This window comes from Syzygium oleosum, unplaced genomic scaffold (assembly GCF_021117445.2).
Source record: "Syzygium oleosum isolate NSW1041296 unplaced genomic scaffold, Sole_v2.1 Sole_v2.08, whole genome shotgun sequence".
Classification (NCBI taxonomy): Eukaryota; Viridiplantae; Streptophyta; class Magnoliopsida; order Myrtales; family Myrtaceae; genus Syzygium; species Syzygium oleosum.
The window spans coordinates 1870223-1898179 of NW_026607492.1; the positions used below are offsets into that span (position 1 = coordinate 1870223).

At 40.8% G+C, this 27957-nt stretch overlaps 5 protein-coding genes and 1 long non-coding RNA gene across 12 annotated transcripts in view; 2 read left to right on the forward strand and 4 right to left on the reverse strand.

Moving 5' to 3' along the window:
- The window catches only part of LOC130138767 (uncharacterized), an 80384-nt gene that overhangs the window by 46944 nt on the left and 5483 nt on the right, over positions 1 to 27957 (forward strand). The window lies entirely within an intron of this gene.
- Positions 2744 to 7046, reverse strand: LOC115672867 (CRM-domain containing factor CFM9, mitochondrial). Its single transcript, XM_056313796.1, has 4 exons — positions 6807 to 7046; positions 6060 to 6342; positions 4636 to 5037; positions 2744 to 4175 (listed from the first exon to the last, which is right to left on the reverse strand). Exons 1-4 carry the CDS (start codon positions 6884 to 6886, stop codon positions 2946 to 2948), a joined length of 1995 nt encoding a protein of 664 aa, XP_056169771.1. The 5' UTR covers positions 6887 to 7046; the 3' UTR covers positions 2744 to 2945.
- Positions 8542 to 11806, reverse strand: LOC115672869 (ribosomal RNA-processing protein 8). 2 transcript variants are annotated; one of them, XM_056313808.1, is made up of 9 exons: positions 11635 to 11806; positions 11367 to 11428; positions 11111 to 11162; positions 10068 to 10182; positions 9855 to 9949; positions 9436 to 9542; positions 9231 to 9345; positions 9113 to 9157; positions 8542 to 9034 (listed from the first exon to the last, which is right to left on the reverse strand). In XM_056313808.1, the coding sequence occupies exons 1-9, from the start codon at positions 11761 to 11763 to the stop codon at positions 9023 to 9025; spliced, it is 732 nt and encodes a 243-aa protein (XP_056169783.1). In that variant the 5' UTR covers positions 11764 to 11806; the 3' UTR covers positions 8542 to 9022. The 2 variants fall into 2 exon arrangements, with proteins under 2 accessions (XP_056169783.1, XP_030450710.2); XM_030594850.2 differs by having other exon boundaries at positions 8542 to 9022; positions 11635 to 11805.
- LOC115672738 (chalcone isomerase-like protein 1) lies at positions 12661 to 14587 on the forward strand. 2 transcript variants are annotated; one of them, XM_056313807.1, is made up of 4 exons: positions 12661 to 13153; positions 13738 to 13981; positions 14096 to 14187; positions 14274 to 14587. In XM_056313807.1, exons 1-4 carry the CDS (start codon positions 12874 to 12876, stop codon positions 14405 to 14407), a joined length of 750 nt encoding a protein of 249 aa, XP_056169782.1. In that variant the 5' UTR covers positions 12661 to 12873; the 3' UTR covers positions 14408 to 14587. The 2 variants fall into 2 exon arrangements, with proteins under 2 accessions (XP_056169782.1, XP_030450519.2); XM_030594659.2 differs by having other exon boundaries at positions 12692 to 13225.
- LOC115672737 (putative glucose-6-phosphate 1-epimerase) lies at positions 14880 to 18495 on the reverse strand. 4 transcript variants are annotated; one of them, XM_030594657.2, is made up of 9 exons: positions 18345 to 18495; positions 17920 to 18075; positions 17221 to 17295; positions 16583 to 16639; positions 16339 to 16496; positions 16101 to 16232; positions 15698 to 15800; positions 15413 to 15512; positions 14880 to 15300 (listed from the first exon to the last, which is right to left on the reverse strand). In XM_030594657.2, the coding sequence occupies exons 2-9, from the start codon at positions 17995 to 17997 to the stop codon at positions 15083 to 15085; spliced, it is 921 nt and encodes a 306-aa protein (XP_030450517.1). In that variant the 5' UTR covers positions 17998 to 18075; positions 18345 to 18495; the 3' UTR covers positions 14880 to 15082. The 4 variants fall into 4 exon arrangements, with proteins under 4 accessions (XP_030450517.1, XP_056169781.1, XP_030450518.1 ...); XM_056313806.1 differs by having other exon boundaries at positions 17920 to 18088; positions 18345 to 18485; XM_030594658.2 differs by having other exon boundaries at positions 17920 to 18099; positions 18345 to 18477.
- LOC115672703 (uncharacterized) lies at positions 21261 to 25006 on the reverse strand. Its single transcript, XM_030594610.2, has 5 exons — positions 24631 to 25006; positions 24376 to 24461; positions 23566 to 23871; positions 23376 to 23459; positions 21261 to 21905 (listed from the first exon to the last, which is right to left on the reverse strand). The coding sequence occupies exons 1-5, from the start codon at positions 24877 to 24879 to the stop codon at positions 21569 to 21571; spliced, it is 1062 nt and encodes a 353-aa protein (XP_030450470.2). The 5' UTR covers positions 24880 to 25006; the 3' UTR covers positions 21261 to 21568.

Below are 27957 nucleotides of genomic sequence, written 5' to 3' on the forward strand. Positions count from 1 at the left end.
ACTTATCATTTTAATGTAGGCTCTAGTTCCTCTTCGTAGTATTTCGATAGCTTTTGATGGAATGGAAGGTTTGTTTTAGCCAAAAAAAGCAGACAGACAGACAGAGCCATGCTGTGAATTCCATTCTAATGTCTTGATTTGCATTGCGTAAGAATATGTTCTAATCCCACCCCCCATGAATAAAGCACCAGAAGACATGGATTCTCTCTTTCAGTCCAAATATCAGTACCAGAGTGCATAAGATTAATTTGGTATGAACAAGATTATTCACTCTCTAGTTTGAGGCATTCATCTTTCTCATTTTGCACCACTAGAAGACACTTCTTTTTTTACTTTTCCAAAGTCATTTTGCACCATTTGACGGTGATGGATCCGATCCGTACGTTGGTTCTCGATCAATTTGATACGAGGAATTAGTAAGACACAGCGTTTAGTTCACGAAAGTATCTTCATTTAACTGTCTGTATCAACATCCCTCAAATATTGATATACAATAGTGGAGGCCCATATATTTTCCACCAAACTACAAATTAGGTGTAGTCTACCAAATTGCAGGCTCATCACCATCTACTTGTGATTGCAAATGGGTGAAAAACGTCCACAGGAATGGGTAGGAGTAGGACATCAGCATGAATTTTGTCTCTGAATGCAGTCTGATCTGATATTTTCTCATTACTTGAACATCTATACTTCCGCTGTTCTTGTACCGTTCAACAAAGCTCAATCTTGCTCTTTAAACTTGACGGGCAAGTCCGCTCAATTCACAGGATAGATTTGCGAGTTGCCAAGCTTAACGTACAAAGGAACTTGCAGAAGTTATCTCTTATCCCAACCAAGTCACACATAGCCATGGCGAACATTTCCGACTTTTTTTCTGATATTCCAGGCAAATATCACCCATCTAAATTCATTGCGGCTTTTCTGGGTCCCGAAAAAGAAATTGGTTAGCGTTTGGCCGTGCACGCGTCTTTGATTGTTAATCTCGTTCAAGCATCGAAAAGGCATTTACGGCACCTCGTTTTTGCCATTCATCCTATTCCTTCTTGGCTATCGGAACATGTGCCGAGTCAACTAGTCAACCGATGTTTCGAATGACCGTATCAAACCCCCCCTCGATGTGTTTCTTGGAATATGTTACATACCAAAGTATAGTCCCCTCCCGCAGGAGACCCGGTTGACCGAGTCATTGAACATGAAGGAGTCAACCTATCTTTAGAATTTGATGCAGTACATGAGAAATTGAGGACCACTTCATGAGGCGAAGATGTATGTGATGTGGATCGATCTCCAGCGGGGGACTACGTCCTGCTATGGATGCTTGGTAGGCAAATTTGGCTTTTTCGTACGCCCATTTTGCCTTGACAATTCGTTCACGCGTCAAAAAGTGTCAGCTTCATGGGCCGCTGGAATTTCTTTTTCTTTTTCTTTGTGATATAGTCTTGGCACTTTTGGATTGACTGTGAGTTTACCCCACTTTGTAGCAGCACACTTGCTAGGGGAACTAATGATTTAAGTCCCATAAGGATCACGTGAAATATATTTATTTAGAAAGCTAAATTGATCATGATGTTTGATAATGATGATGGATCTCACCTGATGTTCACATATGTCTAGTAGCTGCGATCGCTTCTGAATATGATCTTGTTCATGTAGAAATTCTCGTACTCTTTAAATTAGTGTTCTTCAATTAGTTATTTCAAATTCACTCAACTCGTTATCTACTAAATCTTGGCTCTTTTAATTATGGCACGTCTAATTTGCGGGATTAAAATCCACCCATATAGATGACAATTAGAAACTGATTCATCCAACCATGATTATGATTAAATGAAAGTATGTATCTGCTTTTGCAGAAAAATACGTGTTTGCACTTGACAGTCTGATCAACATACATTACCTTACAGTATCTTACTACTTTGACTGCATAGTAAGCTAGATAGAGAATCAGGCAATTCTATTCACGGACTACAGTTCCTCCAGACTCATGCATCCTCGTGAGATCTATTCTTATTAAGCTCAGGTATTGGAGAGAGAGAGAGAGAGAGAGAGAGAGAGAGAGAGAGGAGCAATTTCTCAGAAACCCACCAGCAGAATCAAGGGAATGCCCTTACTGTGAGAATAATTATCAATTCAAGCCAACCTCTGACAGATAGAGCCATGCTGTGAACATTCTAATGTCCTGATTTGCATTCCATAAGGATATGTCTTAATCCAACCCCAAGTGAATACAGCACCAAAAGACATGGATTCGCTATTTCTGTCCAAATATTAGTACCATAATGCATAAGATTAATTGGTTTGAACAGGATCATTCACCCTCTAGTTTGAGGCATTCATCTTTCTCATTTCCTGGCAGGTAAACATTCATCTTGAAGCGCCCCCTTTTTTTCCTCAAACTCATTTTGCGCTAGTCGACGGCGATGGATCTGTTCCAACATAGTCGTGCCTTCAACCGTCAAAGCCCATACACTGGTTCTCAATCAATCTGATACGAGAGATTACTATGACACGTCATTTTGTTCATGAAAATTTCTTCGTTTTATCTGCATCAACCTCCCTCAAATATTTAGTCTATCAAATTTTGTCAAGAGGATGATATACAATAGTGGAGGCCCATATATTTTCCACCAAACTACAAATTAGGTGTAGTCCACCAAATTGCAGGTCCATCACCAGCTACTTGTGAGTGTGGAAGGGTGAAAAATAACCACAAGAATGGCTAGGACTAGGAGATCAGCATGAATTTGTTTATGAATGCAGAGTCTAATATTTTCTCTTTACCTGAACATCAATACTGCCACTGTTCTTGTACCGTTCAACAAAACTCAACCTTGCATTTTAAACTTAACATGCAAGTCCAATCGATTTCACGAGATAGATTTTGCGAGTTGGCAAGCTTAACATACAAAGGAACTTGCAAAAGAATAACTGCCCCAGAAGAAGAGCTAATCACTATCCCAGGACTCATCCACCAGCTTCCGTGTATTAGCTTTTCTAACCTCTCTCCCGTTTTGCTCGTCTGTGTTGACACAATTCTCCCCTTCGTTGTCTCCTCTGTACTCGCGATCCCCTGCCCTTGACAATGAGTATTCGTCCATGTCTGATCCCCGCATTGGGACTTCTGTATCATTAACTGACTCATCCCACGCAGAATTATCTTCGATCGTCCCTCTGCTGGACTTGGCATTTCTCCGGTTATGTTCCTGAATACTGGTTCTAGTGTACTTTCCCTGCTTCCCCTTTGCCATTTCGAATGTATCAGATCCATCCAGATCATCATTGGACTTGTCATCTTCACCATGCGAACAGCGGAATCTATTTTGGTCACTCTGCACTGGTTGATGAAGATTCTCATCTTCGTCACTGCTGCTCTGGTAATTACGGCTGGCGCCAATTTGTGATTGTCTTGAATCCTGACCATCCCCTTCATCTGAGTCCCACATAACATTTTCAAGATCGCTAAACACACTGTCAGACTCGGATTCTTTCACAACCCTATTATTTCTTACACTAGGCCTAGCATTTCCAGGGCGAGTTTGATAACTCTTAGGCTTCCCTGTCCTCTCATGCTTTTGCCTTTCTACTCTAGGTCTCTCAAGCTCCTCATCAGAATCATCAGTAACGTTTTCAACATCACTCACTTCTTCTGCATCATCAGAATCCCATTCATCATCTTCACCTTCATCACTATCAACAGCTTGCTTGCCATGACGATCCTTCCAATTCCTTGCCCCTTTAATCTCACTATCAGAGTCGTTGCCTCCGCGATATTCCGGTCTCTTAAACCGTCCTCCAAATTCTTCTCTGTTCCAATACCTAATTCTTCCTGCCTCTTCTTTTTCTGCAGCTTCTTCTGCAGCCCATTCCTTGTCTGCTGCATCCTCTATCTCAGCTATGAATCTGTCCAACTCCTCCTGGTCACTATCAGCAGCAGGTGCAGACAGCTGAATGTCATGCATTGACTCTGCTACTGATTGTCTATCATCTTGAAAAACATATGGGCTTCCTTCTTTTTTGTCAATTGCATTAAAGAATGTGGAAGCAACTCTCTGGATGCTGGCCATGGCAACTGGATCCTCAGGATTAACACCCATTCGGCGCAGCTGCTGTTCGATCTTCTTTATGTTCAACTTTTGAGATTCTAGAGCTTGTTCAAATCGTGCCTTGAACAGTGCCTGCATAGACAAGTTTTCGTAAATTGGACTCATATAGTAAAAATAAAATAACAGATAATAGGGGATGAAACTGAAAATATTAAGCTTTATATAGAAAATCGGTACAGAATTCAGTTTCACGACCACCCACTTTTGAATGACAAATCAAGGACCAGAGGTTTCGTCAGAGATAAATCGTGGATCAGAGATCTCGACTCCAAGGACATTTCATCTTTTTCTTTGGACAACCAAGGTTAGGGCCTAGCTGGTCCAGCTGGAGAAAGTGCAAGACTCTCAACTCAAGGCCAAAGCCATAACCTGAGCAAGGGAACCCTCACACGAGGGGTCTCTCTCTCCCTCCTTTGGGTAATTTTTTTTTCTTTTGAGGGGGGGTTGCAAGGTTATTGCAGGGTCGCATATCTTCAGAATCCCAACTTCTTGAACTTATTGCGATTTGATGACACACTTTGTGTGTACTCACCTTTCGTTTTGTGAGTGTGTTGATGGGAATCAAATTTTTTGGCTGGCGATAGTTTCTTCCACGGAACATGATAATTGTCTTCACATTATGTACGTTAATAACAATGCCACCACTCAGCCTTGCGAGCATGGTTGCCATTTCTTTGATTTTCTCCTTGGGGAAATTATCACAGCAAACTTGCACAGTCTCATGAAACTTCCAATGCAGATGCATATTTTGTACTACTCCTCCAAAGACTCCCCTGACACCAACAGGAACATAGTTTTTGTTTCTGAAGCCAATCTTTTTAAATGCCTGAAGCTGCTCAGGGGTCAATAGTTCAGGATCATGCCGAGGGGGTGGCAGCTCAGGTAACTCATATTTCTTAAGCTTCAGTAGGAGCAGCGCCACTTTCTTCTTGGCCTGGAAAAAGTCAGAACAGAGAGACAACAAATAGTCTGAGAATTGCTAGAAACCAAAAATAAGTGTCTAAGCATCTAAGAAAACAAGGAAAAATCCAATTTCTTAATATTTGGGACATTATAAAGTTACTTATTCAGCATACCCATTTAAATTCAAACACTCATCACCTACATCATAGAGAGATATTAAAAGCAAACGGAGCGGTAATGGTGCTATTGAACTTACTACAAAGGCCACCAAGTAACAAACAAAAAAGCCCGAGCTTGAAGGAAATTTTTCCATAAAAAAATTCTGGCTTCTTTACAGGAGTTCTCGACACTCCAATAACTAGCAAGCTCTAAGATCATTCATTCACATGATCCTCATGTAATTGATGTTGATCCACCCGTGATAAAAAAAAAAAGTAATTTACAGGTTCTAGAATTTATGACATAGCGCAAACAGGACAACAACAAAAAACACTCTTTTTTGCCAGAGCATCCTAATTGACGTGCCTAAACACAGAGGAAGACAGAAGATGAAGGAAACTTTTAGATGAAGCAGGATGTTACTAGAACATTTGGTGTATAAGAAGACAAATATATTAGTATACAATGTGCTGCTACCCTCCTGTGATAGTTTCGATGGAACACATTAGCTAGACTTAATCAGCCCACACTTGCTTCAGAAACTTTTGCTTTTGGCAGGTCTGAGCAAAAATTTAAACAGAAAGGGATCCATGCCCTTGGCGTGCTTCAACCCCATAGGTATTTTAAGACTTCTTGACACTGAGACCATTCAAAGCTATTCAGTTGAGTTACCAAATGCAGAAACTTTTAGACGTGCTGTATCAGGACCATCAACAGCCAATCAATTTGAAAAATTGGAGTCAATCCAAAATTACAAGAACACAAAATTTAAAAATTAAGGCGCTGCAGTGACAAGAGAAACTTAAACCATCCAACGACTTACGAGTAAATGTAACTCGTAAGGATATGATTTCACACCCTTTTCAGGTGCTTTCATGTGGAAAAAAAGCATACCCTTTTCAGATTATAGATAAGCCTCTCCTCATCGGTCATCAGCTTCTTTCTCAATTTTTTAGCCCTTCGAATCTCCCTTAAGGTTTTACCGGACTCTTTGCGCATTCTCCTCTCGACCTTGCTCCGCATACTCCTTCCTTTGGTTGACATTGAACGGGACAAACCGCACAAGGGACTGAGCACCTTGATCGAGGAATGCAGATGGTCTTCGCCATTTAATATCGGTTGAACCCCGCTCCTCGGCATTAGCTTTGCAGGATCACAATTAACAAGAATTGCATTCCTGTACAGCACAAACAGTAGATAGCACGCGATGAAATGTAAGCAGAAGATCAACGAAGCAGCTAAAACAGTAACATCCCATCATAGGTCAACGAGCACTTCCACTTTCTTTTTCTCTCTCTAGATTGCTCCATCGTCCCGACGTGAAGAAAAATAGCTAACAAGAACGAACCAAAACACAAACTGAAAATGCAGAGACCAAATTAGCGCCTTGAACTGGAAATGAACCGAAACTAACAATGCAATCCAATTCTTGACGACTTCGATCGACTGGCCCAAGAAATGAGCAATAAACCACAAAGACCACCAATTCAGGCCAAACTTTCGACCAGGAATCAAACCCAGAAGCCATTCTCTATCAAGGACATGAAAAATCTATTTACTGCAAACATGCCGTCGTCGCTCAGCTGAAAAGCAAAGCAATTGCAATACAGAGAGAGAGAGAGAGAGAGAGAGAGAGAGTACTGGGAGTGATTAGTGAGGGAAATGGAGGCGAGGGTCTTCAAGGAGCGCCTTTGGAGGTTCCGGGCAGTGGCGGCGAACATCTCCGACGTCTGGCGAAGCCTGTTTCCCCTATACTTCCATTGAATTAGCAGCTTTGGTCGGGATCAATAGAAAGCTGTTCTGTCCTAGGTGGAGGAGGTTCTTCCTTCCAGGTCTCTAGGGTTTAAGCAGGTCTTCTCTTCTTCAAGCAGAACAGTGGTCCTCAGGGTTTTTCCTCTTGTTTTTTGGGCTTTATTGCTTTTCTTTTTTCCCTTTTTTGGTACTTCTTTTAATTGGAAAATTCTAATGTCAGATCCTCTTATTTGCAAAGCTTTTACACTTGTGACATTTTAAATTTTTTTTGTGGACATGAAAAATTGGCATTTGTTATTTGCTGACACATTACTCCACGATATCATTGTCACATGGCAGTTTCAGTCTTTAGCTTTTTCTTTTTTCTTTTTACTTTTTTTTTTTTTTTCTTTTCGCGAGGGCTTTTTTAATTGGAAAACAAACTCTAATGTCCAAACCTCTTATTTTGCACAAAACAAATAACTTTAGAAAATATTTTTCAAAAGATGATTATTTGTATCTTCCACCAAAGTAGCCAACGACTTGTTTTCAACTTTTCATTATCGATAATTTGTGAAAAAAAATAGTTATTTATTCATTATTGTAGCTTTGCACGCGATATTTTCATGATAATGCCTTGTCAAATCACTAATCTTTCGCTATAAAATCGTGCAAGTGAATATTTTCTCTCTTCATAAATATCTTTAAAAAATGAAGTAAGTGTCGAAAATTATTTATGAAAATAGTGATGAATGACTGTTTTCTGATCAGTGAATTGTAAGTTAATAAATCTCTCTCGTCATATTGACAAAAGCTTTTAAGTGTCAAATTGGGAAGCTCAGCTTTTGAGAGCAAAGCAAAGTTTTCATGCACCGGTCAGCGGAGGCCCCAAAGCTATGCTGCAAGCTTCTTTTTGTACAATAACACTATGAAAATATTTACTTTCTTGCATTTTTAAGTGGGCATGCATACATTTCCTTCTATTTCTTATTCTTGTTTTCAAACAAATAGCAGGAGAAAATCCTCATTTTTACGGCGCAGTATTTGTAATTTTCGACTAAAGAATCAATCGATCAATCATGACACAAAAACTTTTGGATTCACAAAATCTAAGCTTAACTCGAATTGATACAAAATGAATCAGTCCGGCTTACTCATCACTTTTTAGCCCCTACCTGAAGGATATCACATCCGCATATTCTCACTAGGCAATTCATTTCAACGGCATTGATTCACTATAGCTCATTTTCGTGCCTCGATAAAATATAAATGATTATTTAGGTAGGCTGCGCTAGCTCCTTGGTTAGAGTTGTGAAGAGCACCAAAAAGATTACACTTGGCTCCATTTGTTTGTAATTCATTTCTTATAAATGATCGCTTATACCGTTTACAAAAATGGATTAACAGAAAATATTTTCATCGTCCACGAATATGTCTGGACTTAAATTGTTATCAATAATGAAAACATTTTCCATCAATTGATTATTTCAAGCAATATAAATTATCATTTTCAAAAAAATATTTTTCAAATCGTTCATTTTTTGTGAAACAAATGAAACTTATTACAAAGGGATGGTCATCAAATCAAAATGAATGAGTAAACTCATGAAAGCACATTACGGCTATGGTCTAAGAACAACAGATATTATACCAACCATTAGCCAATAATTCACATCTAATTGGAGCACTTTATAAGTATTGTTTTCTCCTATACCCGAAGAGAAAAAAAAATTAAACTGAGCAGCCTAACTCTTACCTGTAATGTGTAATCTATAGCATTGTAAGTAGACATAAGAATACAGAGCCACTGGCAGATTCACTTCTTGCACCAAAAAGCTACCGTTTTTCACGCTCGACTAAATTAAAACCGACTCAATTTTTCCGGCCTCAATCCTTGCAAGGACAAAACCTCGAGATAAAAAGAATCCGACTGCATATCAGATTGCCTACGACTTCCATAAGTATGTACCACAGGTCAAGAGTGACATAAGCCATAATGCACGACAAAACATACGTCACTCTTGAACGACAATTAGAGATCAAAAGCTTTGACATCACCGACGCTTGTATATACAAGGCTTCAACTCTGGCCACTGAATTTCCTTCCGCTTTGAACTTGGCTTCTCCTACAAAAAAAACTAAGATAAATAAGTTTTTCGGGCTTTTCACAGCTCTGGGTCTCCACAAAGTGCCCTCGTTGCCAATAGACAGCATACCTGCTTTTTAAAGTAAAATAGAACGAACATTTTATTCGTGAAGTCCTGCAAATGTTTACCAAGAAGTCAAATACTGAAAGGTAAATAATCAGTGCGAATGAAAGGAGCAAGAGTGGACCTTTGACACTGGGGTAAATCCTAGCTCGCAAACAGCTTTTATGAACTTAGTAGGATCCGCTCCCCCAGTTTTTGGATCCAATCTGCTCTTTACTTCTGCTATAAGAAGCCATCCACTGTAAAGAATCTTTGATAAGTCCACCGATCCACAAATAATTTGTCGATATTATGAATCTAAAGTAACCTGGGAAAAATGTTCTGCACACCTTGGTTTGAGAACTCTGTGTGCTTCCTTAAGGAAATTTGGGTAATTAAGCCCCATGAGGGAAAGACAGAAGATAGCAACATCAACAGATGAAGAGTCGAGGCCTGTCTGCAGGAAGAAATTAAATGGGATCCTCATTCAACTAACACTGAAGCACGCATAGACCAGCAACTAATTCATTGAAAAGTAAATCCTCGAGACAGTATCATTTTATTCATAGTTGCTTTCTGATTCCCATTGGAAAATATAAGTTCGTACACTCAAAGAATCAACACACTACTTACAGTTTGATGGCACAGAACGATAAGGGAGATATTGGTGTATAATGGGAAAATGATGCCCAAAGAGGATCAAAACATGGAGGTAACCGCAACCAATTTTAACTCCTACTTGCATAGTTTAATAGGAGAAGATCCATACATTTGACATATCACAGGCAATCACATCAGGATCATTTGACACAAGATCGAATGAGAAGACTTTGTTCTTCACACTTTTAGCTACCCTTGCATCTCCTGGAAATAGTAAAAAAGTGTAAGTAGCAGTTCAAATAATTCCAGACATTTCGATAATGGCCAGTGCATCTGATGTTCCAACAAAAATGTAATCATTGCAGAATCTGTTAACTCTCACCGCAGCCAAAATCAGCCACAGTCAAAGAAGGACTGTGACCTTGAAGCCATTCTATTATCTTTTGAACTGGCTGTTCAGGCCATTGAGACATTTGAGCCTGATATCCAGCATGATACTGGAAAATTAAGTCAAAAAGAGTTAAAACAACTTTCGGAAAAGCAAAATCATTCATAACCGAAATTAACTTAGAATATAGCATCCATACTAATAAAGAGATATGCAGACAAAATTCATGCAAATAACTTATTTGAGATGGCAACTGTTATTTCAGACCAGAAAAATACGAAGGACAAGTATCCTTTCTAGGAGAAACTAATATCATACAATTCTCGTTGAGAACAACCAAAAACCTGTTTTTGCTCCGTTTTCCAAAACAATTTCCTCAACAGACGAAAACATTCCAGCTTTAACATTAAAGAAAGCATATTCAAATGACCAATCTTTACGGCCTCATCTTCTCAGAAGGTTGATTTGAAGATCTAGACCTAGATACATACATTTCACAGGAACAATTCCCAACAGGACGATCAATAAACAGCTGATATGAAGTTGAAGAACATATTCATCACTGATGAGAGCTTAGCTAAGCAGCTCACTTTTCCTTCTTTTTGTCAGTACTAAACAGGCAGCTATTCCAGGAAGTTATTTGAGCAAAATGAACTCATTCCACCATGGTCAACAAAAAACAAAAGCAAGTTTCTTGACAAAGGTTAAAATCTGCAGTACTACACTCGTTATTTCCCTGATAACCGAACACCTTGATAATTCGGTCTTTGTGGAACACAGATTCTGAAAGACTGAAATGTGGTCGCGTATTCAACTCCAGACTATTTCTGACTCACAGAAACTTACACTTAAATAAGTGGGATGAAGGTGATAGGCGATGCTTAATAGCCGATCCCTTTCATCGCCAAAGCATTGGAAGCTTTTTTATCCAAAAAATCCACATACACAATGCAGCCACCAAAGTGTAAAAGAGTAGAGTAGTGAAGACTTGTTTATCGACCGAATGACTTTTTCATTAAAAAGAAAGAACATCTTACCACATTAAATAGTGATGGGTCCTCCTTAAAATAGATAAGTGCTTCTTCTCCGCTGAAAAGATAGTACAAATACACTAGTATCAGATACAAGATCTCGGCCCCGCTCATCGAATAAACCGTTGAGTAACAAGGCCTCCCTAAGCAAGCTATTTGGCTCGATCAATCACGTTCATCCGCCATCGGCGCGCGACTACAATCCACATCAAACGAAACGACGAGCATCACAACACAGATGAGAACAGAGAGAATCACGTACGTGCAAGTGTATAGCTTCTCGTTGATCATCCTAAAATGCCCACCGGACAGCCTCGCTTTCATCTGCAGAACCGCATCAGATTAACCGGTAAGCTAACATCAAAACGCATCCGCATTCGGCACCACAAGCTCTCATCACAGAATCAGAGACTCAAAGAAACCACAATCTCCACTCAAAATAATCAACCTGCTAGCTGCTACCGCCGACCCACAAACCCAATTCAACGAAATCGGAAAGACAGCCAAAAACCCACAAAGAAAGAAGGGACCTTTTCCAGGAAGCTAGAACTAGAAGGCGACTCCGATTTGCTCTTCTTGGCATCGCGGTTTCGCTCGTTGCTTTGAGCTCTGCTCCGCTTCGCGCTCTTGCGGTTTCTACTGCTCCGCTGTCCCTCCATTGCGAACGCTGCGACTCGTGGGGAATCATCATCATCGGCGAGAGCGAGTGCGTTTTTGAGCCGCTCTTGATGGGCCTAGGACGTTCGATGAAAGGACGGTGTTGTTGATGCTCAAAGCCCAGTTGAGATCAAAGACACCCCCTTTTTCCTTCAAAAAGAACCGGACAAGAAGGAGAAAGAAGGCCCAAACAACTATTGAATCCTTCATCGTACCTCTGAACTCTGGTTTTGAGCATGTCGGATGCACCAAGTGATGAACGAAATTGCAGGACAGAACCGATTTATCAAGTGATGCGGCAACAGCAATTTAGTCGATATAACCACGAGGACACAAGAATACGATGCGACATTTAACATGCCAATTTCACGCACAATAGTGTGGCTGATTGGGTCGCGAAGGCCCGTGGAAAAAAAAGCCCTTTCCCAAAACTGGTTAGCCCGCCCTCCGTAGGCCACTTGAAGAACTGCCATGCTTTGAGACCCCGTTAGTGGGTTCATTTTCGTACTGCTAATAATAAAAAGCCAATGTTTAGACTTAAGAAAGTTTCACGCGCAAAAAACTCTCGAAGTGAAAGAAAACCCGCTTTAAATTTTTTGTGTTCAGGGAAAGCGATGAATAAGGTAGCGTGTCGATATCAAATTAAGAAGCGAAAGACCCGAATCAATCCGATACTCGAAACACTACGATAACTAAACCCGAGCTCAAACATTCAATGACCCAAGCTCGGGGGCGCGTCGATGGGACAGTTCTCTCGTCTCTCCGGCCCCTAGAGTGCAAGGGACAACCACCACCTGCCTTTGTTAAATACAAGTCAAATCAAATTATCACGATGGGAACGCCTGAATTCCATACTGATTGGCACACATTGAAACCAGGGATCCACCTCAATTCAATAGCAAGCTAAAGCAGCTCGCTGATCCGGTCCAAAATTGACTTCACCCTCACCCAATTGCCGACACCGACGTCCGTTGATGGCAGCACAAATTGTGTCCGTGCACCACATTCTTATGTTATATACAACGTCACACCCAACTGCATTCCCATCCTAGTGCAAGCACACCCATTTCCCTACTTTGTGCTCGAGCAGCAACATCAAGTAAGCTCGAGCAATGGCAATCACGGCCGAGTCGGAGGTCAAATCGCAGAATAATGTAGCTTCGGCAGCTGGGAACCGGGCTGAGGGGGAGGCGAGCGGCGCCGCGGTCGTCGAAGGGGCGGTTTCTGAGGCCGGCCAGGAGGAGTCCAGCGATCAGACGTGCGAGAAAGGTCGAGGGAAGAAGGAAGCGAGCGGGGACGAAGCAAAGGATCACGGGGCAAAGAGAGAGGAGGAGGTGGGAGTTGAAGTGGAGCCGAGGACTGGGGTCTCATTCCCAGTTAGACAGGAGGATGGTAAGCAATTGAACTCTGTGGGTTTGAGGATAAAGTCCATGCTCGGGGTGGGACTCAAGATCTATGGCTTTGGTGAGTACATATCATCAAACACACCTCGATATGCACAACAGTGTCTTTCATGTCCCCCTCGCGCGATTTTTTCAGAATTCAGATCGCTGCTGTTGATCTTCTTCACTTTCCGAGCAGCATAAATCGGTGACTGGTCACGACATGGATTACCTCTAGTCTCTGGTACTGAACTTGTAACCGACCAGCTACTGAATAATAATGAACCACCATCATCGCGCAAAATGATCAAGTGATGTCTTCCTTTGTCTAGCAGAAGAACATAAAAGATAAATCCTCTACTACAAGAACAAAAGGAGATAATTATTCAATTGTAGACTGATAAACTAGAGATGTGCAAGAAACAGCGAAACAACAACGTTACCTACTCTTTTGCCGAGTACTCATCCAGAATGAATCGAATTCCGGATTCTTGAGACATCTGAGCTCTGAGGCTCATTCATGATGTTACATAATGGAGGCCGTTAGATGTTTACTTGAAGCAAATACATCCATTGACATTCCCCAATTTGCAGGTATATATGCAGATAATGAGAAGCTGAGAGATTTGCTGAAGTCCGAGTTCAGGGAAGCCCCGGCAAGGCCGACAGAGGAAATGTACCAGAAGGTAATAGACAGTGATGTGGGGATGATGGTGAGATTGGTGATAGTATTTTCCGGCCTCACCATGAGCATGGTAAGAAGCAACTTCAGCGATGGCCTTGGAGGAGCCATTAAGAAGCTCACCAGTGGGAAGAAGCATGAGGATCTCACAGACAAGTAATATGCAACAACCCTTTATTCATTAGGCATATATACAACCAAGAACAAGGTGCATCTCGCAGCGTTCAGATATCTCATCCCCTATTGTGACATCTCTAGCGTTTATGGCAGGGTCATGGGTGAAGCATCAGATGATATCAAGCTAACATCCGGTTCTGTAATAGAGATTTCTCGCCTTCCAGGATATACTCTCCAAATTAAAGGTGAGATCTAAGAACACTGAACGGAAAAGATGTATGTGTTCCTAATCCTGAATTAGTAACTGTAGAAATGAATTTACGGGGTGCAGTGACGGATAAGGTCGTGAGCAAGATACAGAGCGAACTTCTATGCAGGGCATACATCTATATGTATCTCGGAGACGATGCATTCGACATGGAAGCCAGAGAAAAGTTTGGGATGTCCATGCTCAAGCTTTTCTAGAGGCGTGATTGAAAGAACTCAAATGGAAATAAGTGGAGTGCACCGGTTTTCCTCCTCTACCCAATGAAGCAGTAAGATTATGCTCAAGAACTTATTACTTTAATTTCTGAAACATATCAAAATATAGCTCCAGCAGCAAATATCATTACATGGCTATACAATAATATTGGTTTCCACACACGTTCCAAGCAATCTCTTGCATTTACATCTGTACAGGGACAACTTCGTTAACATTTGAGGCATGTGTAAATAAGAGAAAAACAAAGAAAGCATGTGCGCACTTGCATGAGTGTGTTGCATGCTCGTGCGCTCGTGCATGCGCCACGTGCGAAAGAGAGAGAGAGAGGAAACGTTGGGGAGGCATGGCTCAATTGATCAAAGAGTAATGAGTCGATTGTTGAATCCTACTCCTTTAGATGCACAACATTACTCTGACAAATATCACGATGCACGGCAGGGTAAGGTCTGAAAATATCACTAAACAAGAAGCACTCCTCACATGCCAGACAGATCGACATAGAACATGTTTATGTTTCTAAACCCTCTGATAGCGTGACCTAGGAAAACGTGGTCAACTATCAAATATGGCTGTTTTGGTTTCCCAACAAAGAAAAGAAATGGGTACATATACAGGGGCACGCGACTTATATAAATTATCTAAAAACATGCCGAGATTCAGTGAAAGCCACGAAGGACCTTTCGAGGGTCCAACTGCCCACTACAATAACTTGATGAAACAGTAGAAAGTTCTTGCCGGCCTCTCCACTCTTTAAAGGGTTTCAAAACTATCGGTGTTTCAATAGCAGCAGAATCCACACACAGCATAGTTTTGTACTCCTCATCACCCATGTCAGAAAGTGCCTTTGCCTTTTTGTCCCAAGGATTCCATACCACTGCAAGCATATGAGCATATGACCGTTACCCAGATGATTAAGGTGAAGAATGAATAGCCACATATAGCAAAGGAACCACATAAGGAAACACGGACTTTTGAACATCATTTACCTGCATCTGGCATGCCATCCTTCCGCAGCACAAAGGTTCTCTTTTTCTCATGGTCTATGATAGCAATCTTTGTTGGGGCGCCCAAATAAACTCTGTCAATCTAAGAATATATAAACCAGTAAATCCTCCAAACACATACAAAGGTTTAGTAAATTAACACAAATGTTGATTGAGAAAGATCAATAATATGCAAGTAATAAAACACATGTAACATGGGAAGCACAACTCAAGAATGAACTTAAATCCTGTAGGCGTCCTAATCGGATTGGCATGAAAGAGCATAACCTCGCCGTCAAAGGTGATTGCATCAGCCTGCTCTGTGAACCTTTGTCTTTGCATCAAATTATCAAGGTAATCGAGGGTCTCTAAGCCTTCGACACGTACTTCACTGCAAATTGAACAGCATAAACCAATTGAAAATGATCTTCTCTTTAAGTTCAGCTACTAACAAACATGAACCAATCACAGGCTTTAAGGTTTTGATTTTAATGATATGAAATGTAATCATAGTTCTAGAAGCTTGATGGGAAAAAGAAGAAGAGAAGAAGAAGAAGAAGAAAAGAAAGACAATAGCTCTAGACATTAGTATTTGGCATCAAAGGATTGAGAAAAGTACGATGTGGTTTATAGGAAACGCATTAAAAGGAACAGGCAAAAGTAGAGCTTTTACATGAAAAGGCAAGCAAACCTGATGTCCGACACAGAGAGGTGGTTTGTGAGCGCAAATGTAAACGAGAAGGCCTTGTTGTCAGTATTTCTCACACGGGGGATCAAAGTGAGCTTTCCAGCACTCAGAGAAACGCGGAGTCGGAGCTCAAAGCTGTTGGCGCACAACCAGATAACAATCCAAAAGCTTAGAACCACAGAACTCTAGGAAGGCTTCACAGCGACACATCTGGCAGACATATCAAGGTTTGCAATCATACCTACGGGGCCATGTTTTGAGGTCCTCTTCTGTAGACTTAAGTATCAGATCTACTGAGGACTGGTCATCAGCTGGAGGTAGAGGTGAAGGATCACTATCTAGAGACCACACTCTATTCCTTGCAAATCCATGTTGCTCCAGAGAACCAAGATTTCCAAACTGAACAAGGAAGCAACAGTGAGTATAACAATTCCCAAAAGGAAATAATTTGTTCGCTAGGAATGCTTATTTTCCCAATTGCTCACCTGAGGGAAGCAAACAGGTATACCTCCCCTAATTGCTTTAGGTTGCTTCCAGATGGCCTACAAAATATTAAAGAAGTCATTTAGAGAACTAATGTCTCAAGAGAGATCAAATGAACTAACTGAAGTGCAAATTTGAGGTGAAAAGCCCCCATTCATGCATACGAACACCAGGTACAGATTTCTGCTCGAGAAATATTGAGGAACACATACGTGCGGAAAAAAACAAAAACCAAAGTATTAAGTTTACAAAGACATCTGGAAGACTTATAAAAGATGATGCTGAAAATACTATTGACGGGTGAGAAAGAACTTTGGACTTGCAATTCCCTCTATACACATTCTCCCTTTGATGGCTGACACTATGGTTTTATCAAGCATTCATGACCTCAAAAGTTATCACTTTAATATACATATGACCAATCCATAAAGAAGCTATTCAATAACTTTAGAAGCTTGGCAATCTATATCCTCTACAATGAAGAAGATTCCCTTTTGGCTAGATAGAAGCTAGTCCTTAATTCAACATTTCACGTCCTTCCATAACAAAATCATATGTTCATAAAGTCATGCATTTACATATATGCACGTATACCACTCTCGTATTGAACATAGATGCAAATATGTGACACTAGGTTTACCTTACTGCTCATAAAGAGGAGCTCCTCTCTTCTCTCATTCTTCCAAGAAACAACCTGCCCGCCATAGAGAAGTACCTGAATTCATTAATTTCAATCAGTAGGTGACAGACAACGACTAACAACAGATTCCTGAAGACTCTAAGGGGAAAAGCATGTCATAGTTTGCAAAATTAGAAAGCTCATTCTTCTAGTCAAAAGGTCCATGTCTTCCTGAAGTGGAGAAAACTGATCCAACATCAGAAACTCATTATCTTAGAGCCAGATGCTTCAATCAAAGCTCAAACATAACACAACCATTTTCAGATCCATCACTAAAAACTTAAGACAACTTTCCAGATCCAACAGAATGATTCTATAAACATCACATACACGATTCATACATATGTTTCTGGGAACATCACACATAACTATTATGTATTCACATACTATGTTTCATCCATCCAATTTGGCATTAATTACAGTGAACAAAGCATAATCAAATCATCAAAAGCATATTCTTTTATTCATACAGCAATTCCACCCCCCGTCTTTCTTAAAAATTAAAACTTCAAACAACAAGAAACAGATAGGGATTTACTACAGAAGCTTTCCACATGATAATGTCTACATAGCATTTCAACCCCAAGAATCAACCTCGTAAAAAGATCCAAAAAGAGAGAACGAAAAAAGAAGAGTATTCAGGAACTAGAGGATACTAACCTCAGCAGATGAACCAGATTGCTCAGTCAAGAGAACTCGGGGCAATCCATCAGAAGCGTGAACCAAATTCAAGGGCATCGTCGAGGGTCGTCTTTGGCTCAGCCTCTCTATGATTTTGCTCACTAACGGGTTCACTTTCCCTTTGTTCCACTCCAGCTGTACATCAAAACTTAACAGAAGCTAACCAAACAAACTCCCAACTTCTCATTCACCAAACCCCACCAATAAAAACACACAAAAAAACAAAGAACCCAACCCTCAAAAACTCTCCTTTTTGCAAGTTGACGACAGTTCATGCCTCGAGACGAAACGAAATGAAAAGGCAAAATAAAAAGAAGAAGAAAAAGAGAGACCCAGAAACAGAACAGACAGTGCTTTAATTAATATGAGATGAGATGAGATGAAACAGAGACGAGTGAACTCACACTTGTTGCCAAATGTTTATATTATATAGTTTGTTGTTATCGGCTTCGATTTTTGGAGACCCAAGCAACCAACTCCAAGCTCGTCCAAGGTTGATGAAATTGCAATAGTTGATTGATCTCTACATATTTAACAACACACATACAAACAGGAACGTACCATACACGTCTCAGTGAGCGAGAGGAAGGATAGAGAGAGAGAGACGAATGGAGGGTAATATTTAAAAACCAGAAAAAGGAAAAACAAAAGGCAAATGCGCTTTTGTCATCGGATGCTCTGGTTCGTTGAGTCTCTTTCAGGCCTTATGAGGAGCATGAAATGTACCTTTCTTTTTCCCCGGTAAGTTGAGTAATTTCATTCGAAGACTAATCGAAAGTACTGACTTCCAGCAACAAGACAATTTCACGATGGGCCTACATGGTGAGTGGCCCCTGTTCTTATCGGCTAAAAAACATGGGCTTAACACCATTAACTGCGTGATCAAGAAAGGCAACTTCTTTGAGGTCCTTCAATCCCCATCTTAGCTTGGCTTCATCCGCACACTGATTGGCTTCTCTGTACATACGATTGGCTCTGTAATCCTCCATCAGCTTCAGCAAACTCTCTCCATTCATTCAAAGGTGAATGTAAGTTTCTGTTCAAGTTCTTCTCATTATTATGCAGGCAGTAGCTAAAAGAACAGCATCTATTTCTATTATCAAAACGGTTCACTCCCCTGTTGATGGCATTTGCCAGTCAATAACACGATCTTCATACGCGTATATGATGTAACACCAGCACGACTCCACAATCATTATGAATCGTATGTATTAACTTTTTATCGCTTCATCAATTATTCAATGTGTGTCTTACAAGAGAGACTTACTTAATAAGACAACCGGCTCGAAAGTTATTGTTGGTCAATTTGCATGCACCCAGAAGATATAATTGGTTGAATGAATAGGTAAGTACGGTGTAAGTCTTCTACATTATATCATCTCTCTTGGAAATTATCAGTAGATTTTTCGCTCCCCTACTTGTCAAAAAATAAAAAATAAAATAGCTAATAAAATCCGATTAAAAGTTCAAGTTTCTAAAACAGTTGGCGACAATTTAAGTTCAAAATAGCCAAATAGTGTCAATGAAGAAAATCACGGTATATCGCACCAAGTCGTTCCACAAAAAATGAAATCGACATGTTGTCCCGGTGGAAAGAGTCCGATTCTCCGACTTAAGCTCGACTCGATCAAGAGGGTACCAAATTGGAGAACCATTTAAGAAACTCAAAGCATATCCTTTGTTCTGTACTTAAATTAAAAGAAATGAAAATTAGACGGTCCTGAGGCAAGAATGAATTTGCTTTAGTTGGACGCAGGACTGGTGTGGCCACGAAACTCCAATAAGAAATCACTGGGGGAACTTTCGGCCAACTTTCTAATTTTGGGTTCTTGACAAGAATTTTAAAAGAAAAAACCATTTCTTTTTTCGGGAATATAGAAAAGGAGAGGGTGGAATATGGCATACCTTTCTTGATAAACGAATGGCAATGAAGAGAACAACCTTCTTTCTCTCTTTTATTTTTTGCAAGAGAAGCACAAATTCTTCTCATCTTTTATCTCGTCCATATTTAATGACGTCTCACAAGATTCATGGCTTTTTGGTCGGGCCGAATTTTTCCCGTCCTCTTTCGGAAAAAGGAGGGAATTTTAAAAAAGAAATCAAACACTCATATGAAATGTAAATGCGATGCTAAATTTGATCAAACATCATCAACAGGTCGATCCCAAAAAATCCACCGTAAATTAACGTAGGCCATTGATTGTTGTTTTGGGTCCACTCTGCCCCGTTAATTGCTATGAAAAGGTGCGAAACCAAAAATTGTCCGAAAGAAGCAAATTTGTTAAGACATGTCGTAACTTGGTCGCGAAATTAACAAAAAAAAAATGCCGGAAAGCGATGCGGAAGAGTCCGGAATGTGAATCTCCAAGGAAGGACCCTTTAGTCAATTATGTGAGTACATCATCGGGGCGATTATCGACAAATGACAAGGGCTTATTGGCTCTTTCCCTAATTGCTTTATTAATTTGGACAAAATGAATTTGTTTTGACACGGCCGCCAAACTTAGGTGACTCGAACCTCCCCCCAGTCAGATCATTATATCATCCTTACATATATATTACACCGTATAGATTTACGAAGTTGTCTCAATTTCTATCATTTCTCCATCTTGTCCACCATTATTGAGTAGCAAACACCATGATGATCAGAGTTAGTCTTCTTATCAAATCCCAAGTATTCTTTCCTATTTCCAATGAGGAACGAAAAGGGGTTACCGTTGAATTCGCATGCGGTATCGCAGTAGAAGCAAGGATCGCATCCGATTTTGCTATCAATTGAAGACAAAAGGATGTAGAGACTTTCTTTCGTTCTTTAATGGCGCTTCTTCCTCCGTCTCGAGTCAATGTTAATCGCGAGGCTACCATTTCAAGTCCTCCCCTCTTCGTCTTTACCAAAATCGCTGCTTATCGTTCGAGCAGAATTCTGCAATAGAGATGCCTTAACGAATGGCCCGCGATCTCGGAAACCCAATCAGCAGCTTGTTCGCTCGCTTCATTTCCTGTTTTGAATCCTGATTAAGTAGTCTCTACCCAACATCATTCGTTTATCATTCACTTGGCACTAAAGTATCCCCCATAAATGACAAAAGAGACGCGGATCAAACGCATGTGAAAAGAGCCAAGCAAAAGGTTCCCATCTGAAACGAGAAAAGACCCTTTGTTTGATCGGATCGTGTGCAGAGATATCGTAATTTAATAACTGTCCTCAGCTTTTGTTGTCACAGAGAAGCAGTATAGGCAAATCTTAACCATAAAAAGAGAACTCAGAAAGGAAGAATCTAGCCAAGCACACGCTGCACAGCACATGTTTACTCCACGCATCACTAAAAACCAGCAATATTCCATAAGGTACGTCACTAAGTAGCTCGCTTCAAAGTCGGAGAAACACCAAAGGCGATGCAAAATAACAGTATTAACCTGTGCTTTCGTATCAGGAACCAAAAACATTCATCTTCTGCTTAATTCTGCGTAAACAAGCAGAACCCGCAGGAATTGGGGGGGCGTACACATATCTTTCCTCCCAAACCACATGGTTCCAAGTACTTATTTGACCATGCTATCAAAATGAGAGAAAGCAGGGGAACCAATCCATCGATGGTTACTAACAAATTACTTGAATATATCATACTTAGCTAGACCTCCTATAAAAGCTGTAGGCCACTGCAACAGTCGCCACAGCTCCTACGATAGCTGCAGCGGTGAGAACTTCACTCTGTTCCCACTTTCCCACCCAGCAGGAAAATTTCCCCTTCTGCTCCTTTTCCTCACTTGCGCTACTCTGATCCACGCTTTCATCTTTGCAACAAGAAAAGCCATTGACTCCCTGGCAACATCCAGAGGCTACTTCCTTTTTCTCCTGCACAATGCTTTCTTCATGCTTTCTGCTTTTCTTGTGATCTTTTCCGTTTGGAAGTTTCTGATCATCAGCCTTTTGACCTTCACCAGCGGATGCTCCCATTTGGCCCCTGCATCCACTCATCATCAATATCTTGCACAGTTATATACATTAACACACATAATACCTTTCGGCGACAAATGTGAGCAGAAAATATATGGTGTATCACTTAATAAAGTACAAAGAGTGATTGCAGAAAGACTACGAGTAGGGGACAAAAAAAGTTTTCACAAATTAGCTTGTTCCAAAGCTTGCAATAACCTGCGATATAAAAATAACAAAGTGGCCCATGTTTGACATGGCAAGAGACATAGACGCAAGGAAGAGAACTAGAGTACGCAGCCTGGCACTACAACCCATACAAAGTGGCCCATGTTTGACATGGCAAGAGACATAGACGCAAGGAAGAGAACTAGAGTATGCAGCCTGCCACTACAACCCATACAAAGTGGCCCATGTTTGACACAGCGAGAGACAGATACGCAAGGGAGCGAACTACAGACTACAGGTTTTCCTAAGCTTGCACTAACCAGCGTTATAAAATTAAGAAAGTGGCCCATGTTTGACACAGAAAGAGACATAGAAGTGAACTACCTAAAGGTTGCCACTTAAAACCCATACAATACCATATTCTCTGTGATGCTCAAACTCTTATAGTTACAGACAGCAACATCACCTCGGGACCTAATGAAATCTATCACCAGTAGATTTTTCACAAGTATAGGAAAAAGCGAAACGCTCAAGCTCAAAAAGTTGCAAGACTGACTAGAAGAAGAGTATTAAGAAGCATTTCAAGCTAAAGAAGGCATCACAACAATGAGCAGGGTATATTATCCCTACAAACTTAATCTACAATAGTAAGAAATAAAACTGAAATTCTACTCCAAACAAGTGATACTCCTTTCTGCAACAATATTAAAAAACTGAAGAAACGAAGCGAACGACACAACCAGATGCCTTCTTCTTGCAGCTGCTTTGACATGCTTCGGTACCTTAATTGATAGGTCGGATGAGATACTTCTTAACACATCTATAAGCATGACAAGGCTAATTTCCACTTTCTGTGATTGTGGGCAGATTCTACGCATCAATCAAATCTTATTGGCAAGTGAAGGAAAGCGTTTTTTTTTTTTTTTGCAAGTGAAGGAAGGCAAGCATTATTATCAGGTAAATTACCGTATGGTTTTGCTATGACTTGAGACATGACATATTGAACTCTCAATCATACTTGGAAAAAGAAAATCCAGTTTACGAGCGATAATCAACGGAACCTGACCATATGACAGCATCAAACACAAGCACTAGCAATTATCATTTGTAAAGAGGACCATTAACGAATATAAGACCCAGTACGAGACAGCTCAAGCAAAAATAGCTGCTTTAAGTGATTGATCTGCTAAAGACAACCAATGAGTCCTTATAGTTAACATCACCAGCTACAGCATTTGATAATTCCTACTAATACTTTTCAGTACTGGTGAGCATAAAGAACGATATAAACTCGTTGAAAGCTCTATGCACAGAGAGCAAAAGAGCAAACCTCCAAAGCCTCTCTATCACTTTTCCTTGCCCAATATGCTCGTCGAGAACTTCAGGCACATCATCAGGGGTTACATAGCCATACCTACAATCAGATCATAAAGTCAACTCACATAATGCTATTTAAATCAATATTTCGTGGTCTCTACAGCTTGAGAAAGAACTTAAAGAAAGTTTAAACCAGGACTGACCAATGACCCGTGATTGTTCCCTCAGAATCTGGAGAGAAGACTATCAAATTCCCAGCATATTTGTGGCCACCTATGTGAGAGCATGGGCTAACAAACACCTGATCCTTCAGTCCACGCGACTCAATCTCCTCATTTAGTTTTTCTATAAGGGGGGGTCCACAAACACCGCATCTCCGGTCTCGACTGCCATGAGCGCAGACAAATATATGGGAACCAGCCAATGCCTCTGGCACACCAGAAGCCCAAGGTTTTCCATTCACAAGCACATCCTCAACAAAGCTATCCACACCTGATTCAGTCAGACCCCTGTCATGAGAGCAAAAATATCTTTAGATTGATCGAGAAAAGGCTCCTTTTGGGGAAATTTACAAAAAAAAAAAGCAACGGCGTGATGAGTCACTCTGTTTCACAGCCTTTTTAATCGGTGTTAAGGGCCTTTTTCCCTTTTGGGGTACCCACGTGAGGGGGCAATGGGGATGGAGAACCGCGATATAAATTGCTTATTAATGTCAGTAACTACTTAGCAAGCGCAAAAGAAAAGAAGGAATTATTTAGAAAAACCAACTATAGTGTCCACAAACAGGATGAACTCTCAGAGTCCAACAACCAAAAGGAAATTCCATAGCATCATCTTCCCGCATCTCAGCACGACATTAAACTAGAAACGAAGAACTTTCAGTACGGGCGCTGTGCTCATTATCGCGTAGAATTTCCATAAGAAAATCCGAGTCATGTATCAAAGCAACAGCTAACCATCTCACAGCAGATGTAAAACTCCCCTTCAAGAAATAAACAGAAGGAAGAACTCACTTGTATTTGATCATCTCAGGGAAGATCAACACATCCCCATCCGAACACTCGATCCCATTGCATCCTCCACACATGGTCAACCTCGTCTACAAGGAGAAAACCATAAGTCAAAATGCAAGAAAATCCAAACCATCAACAAACCTTCCCCGTCAGATCCAGACTCCAAACCAGCTCCACAACCACGATATCCGCACAACAAAAAGCAACAACAACACGCGCGAGCGCAAAAACGCTCGACCTTCAATCCGAACCAACCTTGACGGGGATTTCACTCTTGCGGGCCTTGAGGGCGGCGCCGAGCAGCTTGGGGAGCATCTCCGTGTCGGCGTCCTCGACCTTCGGGGTCCACGACCCGGGGCCCTTGAAGCAGAGGAAGACGTGGCGGCCGTAGGGGGGGTCGACGGTGTTGGCGAGGCTGCCCTTGTACATCTCCGGCCGCTGGAAGCCGAACTTCGCCTCGTCGTCGGCGGAGATCGGCGCCGGGCTGTCGGCGGCGGCGGCCATGGATCGGGCTGCAAGCGGGGCTAGGGCTCGGAGGAGGAGGAGGAGGCGGCGGCAGCGATGGCGTGTGGTCGCGGCGAAGGTGGAAGAGAGGCGATGGCGATGGAGATGGAGATGATGGTGACAACAACGACCTGTGGTTGCGAAAATGAGAGAGCGACTGAGGAGGAGAGAGTGCAAACGCATTTGATATTTTCTGATTTTCGTTTTTTATTTCTTTTTATAAAAAATCGGGAATTATTGAGATGGGCCGGGTCTATTCTTTATCGGACCGGGTCGTTGGCACGTGCCGACTCGTCACGACCCTCGCGCCCGTTTACGTTCTGTTATCCGAGTATCATGAGAAAGATTTTTTTTATTAGTTTTTTTGGTCGTGAGTATTATGAGAAAGATTGCGAACATATTTTTTTTTTTTTGCGCGCTTTTTCCACCCTGTTTTTTTAGCTAAAGCACTCTCCAACGCAATGTCATGACAATATTGCCGTTTATGGGTCTCGCTTATTTAGCATCATCCCTTAGTCACTGTTAATCGTGTCCATTTTTTTTATTGATTTTCTATTTCTTTTCTTTTAGGTCCCACGTTCGCTTTCCTTAATCTTTTTCCTTCTCTTCGTTCTCTCCAAGAGATTGAAAAATGGAGAATCAGAAAGGTCATGTCCTTGTGCTTGCATATCATCATCAAGATGTTGACGAAGATGACTACCGCTAGAATGCTAGATTCTCATGACATGTGTGCGCGTCGTTAGGTGTTTGGCAGATGTCAAGCCTAAGTATATGTGTTCATTAACTAATTTTAACCGATTGATTGATCAATGGTGCTATATTTCGAGACCAATTATGGGCATAGGGTGTTTTTGGAAATGAGGAGCAGGGGCATCGTCCGAGCTGTGTTTCTTACACTACTTTAATCAATGGGTACCGTAAGGTGGGTGAGCTGAGGGTTGCACACAAAAATGGTACAAAACTCAATTGTTGGATTTTTTTGACGGCTAGATGGGAAGAAGGCGAGGAAATTGATGCTTAGGCTCTAGAAGGCAATGATATGTAAAGGGAATTTGCTTGTGAGCAACGCTGCTTTTGCGGTGAAGGATTTTTCGATGGAGTGTTTCAAATTGCGGAGAGTATTGCCTCAAGGCCGCCACCCTCAGCCTCTCCCATCACCCTTACTAGCTCCTCCTCCTCTCAGCACGAATGACTCCACCTTCGCCGGGTTCATCAGAAACATAGTGCACATCCACCTCATGCCCCAGCAGTATGCACCACTTTCTGTGAACATGATCTCATTGTTGCCACAAGACATGTGGTGCAAAGCCTTCACTCAACAACTCGAAAAGGTGTTGTTGTGGGTCGACCATCTTAGTCGCCTCTTACCTACACAAGCATGGAAGTCCCATTACTCTGCCTCTCTATTGCTTTGAGTGGTTATACTAAAGAGAACGAGGAGAATGAAGAAGGCGGAGGAAAGTGAACGTGGGACTCGTAAGAAAAGAAATAGAAAATTTAAAAAAAGGGGGACACTACCAAAAATATTTAAAATTTTCTTAGAATATTGTGGGAAGAGTGATGCTAAAAAGTGAAACCCGCAAAGGATAATATAATCAAATTATCGTGCTAAGGAGTGTTTTGGTAAAAAAGGGAGTGGAAAAAGCGCAATTCTATTTTTTTTTCTCAAAATAAGGTGGATTTCGCTGATGCAGCATTATACCACTTTTTAAACAAAATCTTTGTTAAAACTCATTTGTCAAAATGTCTCGGAAGATAATTGTTTCATGGAAAAGATCGTGCCGTCAATCCTAAAATGTTTTGTCCACCGTATAATGAAATCCTAAACGTTTTGAATTTTAATGAGATCGAGTCCTTCCACGCAACCACGCAACCGGTCGAGCAAAATTACTAACGTAGTACGCCGGAACTTGCCGCGGTATTTTTAAATGCTTTTAAGCATAAGTGGTGATAAACGCTCTGATAGGACGACTCAAATTTTTAAAGGAAAAGTTTGGAGAAAATCAAACAAAACTAAGTTAGAGAGAAAGAATCAATGCCACATGTACTAGAAAGTATTTAAAAACGCCACATTAGATTCCAGCATACCGCATGGGCAAATTTGTCCGAGCAGTTGCTCGAAATGATTTGATCGCACCAAATTTACGACGTTTAGGACGTGATTGTATATTGTCGAATGTTTGGGACTTTGCTGTAATTGGATCGAACGTTTTGGACTTTAGTATAATTTTCCCTAATTCATACTAGGCTAGTTTGGGGCGCGTTCGAATGCACTTATTAGCAAAAACCCTTTCTGGAAATTTCTTTTTAACTTTGGCTTGGCCTATATAAAAGTAAAAGAAAAGGTGGGAGGGGAATCTCGTTTCAAAGGAGCAAAGCCGAGAAAAATGTAGTTGGCAATTGGCACGGCAGATGACCCACCAATGACATGACAACGCGGCGAATAATCGACACGAATTCGATCATAATATTTTACGAATCAAAAGTCCATATCGCAAAAATACCAGTTAAAGATTAAAAGGGGCGTGCGTCGAAATGCTTCGAATATGAAAATATTTACATTTTTGGGAAAGATTGTTTCTTTCACACAGTGACGACGGCATTTTCGAATTATATCCTCTCTTTTTTTTTTGTTGGAAATTTTATAATCATAATTGACACGACACAAAGAATTTCCATATTAAAATCCACTCGTTTTTGTTTACATCATAGTTTAATGTAATGGTTAATGCAAGTTCATGTTTTGCGTGCACGACAAGTTCCCAAAGGCCACGCCTTGCAACTTGCGATGTCAGTCACGCAAAGGAAGTGAAGATTTCAGGTAAGACTCGTAACTCTCAGCGTCCGATGACCAGTAATTTGAAATATATCTTCAGCAAAAATATCAATTGCATCGATAATTATTTATATCTAAATATTTTCGTAAATAATGAAAATATTTTTTGTTAATTCGTTTTTACACGCGATATAACCATCATTTTTAAGAAATTATTTTTTAAATCGCTTATTTTTCGCTGAACAAACACGCCCTAAAACCACACTTGAATGCACAAATTTCATATATTTCCTTTTATCACG

What these genes read in the sequence shown, in the direction of transcription:
- LOC115672867 (XM_056313796.1), bottom strand. Translation starts at nt 6,886, where the DNA reads ATGTTCGCCGCCACTGCCCGGAACCTCCAAAGGCGCTCCTTGAAGACC. An exon ending in TTATCTATAATCTGAAAAGG is followed by an intron (nt 5,038 to 6,059) that starts GTATGCTTTTTT and finishes GACTTTTTCCAG; the next exon opens with GCCAAGAAGAAAGTGGCGCT. An exon ending in ACACACTCACAAAACGAAAG is followed by an intron (nt 4,176 to 4,635) that starts GTGAGTACACAC and finishes TTGTCTATGCAG; the next exon opens with GCACTGTTCAAGGCACGATT.
- LOC115672738 (XM_030594659.2), top strand. Translation starts at nt 12,874, where the DNA reads ATGGCAATCACGGCCGAGTCGGAGGTCAAATCGCAGAATAATGTAGCT. An exon ending in CATGAGGATCTCACAGACAA is followed by an intron (nt 13,982 to 14,095) that starts GTAATATGCAAC and finishes CGTTTATGGCAG; the next exon opens with GGTCATGGGTGAAGCATCAG. An exon ending in ATATACTCTCCAAATTAAAG is followed by an intron (nt 14,188 to 14,273) that starts GTGAGATCTAAG and finishes TACGGGGTGCAG; the next exon opens with TGACGGATAAGGTCGTGAGC.
- LOC115672869 (XM_030594850.2), bottom strand. Translation starts at nt 11,763, where the DNA reads ATGGAGGGACAGCGGAGCAGTAGAAACCGCAAGAGCGCGAAGCGGAGC. An exon ending in GTTCTAGCTTCCTGGAAAAG is followed by an intron (nt 11,429 to 11,634) that starts GTCCCTTCTTTC and finishes GCGGTTCTGCAG; the next exon opens with ATGAAAGCGAGGCTGTCCGG. An exon ending in GATTTACCCCAGTGTCAAAG is followed by an intron (nt 9,158 to 9,230) that starts GTCCACTCTTGC and finishes AAACATTTGCAG; the next exon opens with GACTTCACGAATAAAATGTT.
- LOC115672703 (XM_030594610.2), bottom strand. Translation starts at nt 24,879, where the DNA reads ATGGCCGCCGCCGCCGACAGCCCGGCGCCGATCTCCGCCGACGACGAG. An exon ending in AGAGTGAAATCCCCGTCAAG is followed by an intron (nt 24,462 to 24,630) that starts GTTGGTTCGGAT and finishes TTCTCCTTGTAG; the next exon opens with ACGAGGTTGACCATGTGTGG. An exon ending in GTGATAGAGAGGCTTTGGAG is followed by an intron (nt 21,906 to 23,375) that starts GTTTGCTCTTTT and finishes GAGTGGATGCAG; the next exon opens with GGGCCAAATGGGAGCATCCG.
- LOC115672737 (XM_030594657.2), bottom strand. Translation starts at nt 17,997, where the DNA reads ATGCCCTTGAATTTGGTTCACGCTTCTGATGGATTGCCCCGAGTTCTC. An exon ending in TCCTCTTTATGAGCAGTAAG is followed by an intron (nt 16,640 to 17,220) that starts GTAAACCTAGTG and finishes AATATTTTGTAG; the next exon opens with GCCATCTGGAAGCAACCTAA. An exon ending in CTCAAAACATGGCCCCGTAG is followed by an intron (nt 16,233 to 16,338) that starts GTATGATTGCAA and finishes GTGCGCCAACAG; the next exon opens with CTTTGAGCTCCGACTCCGCG.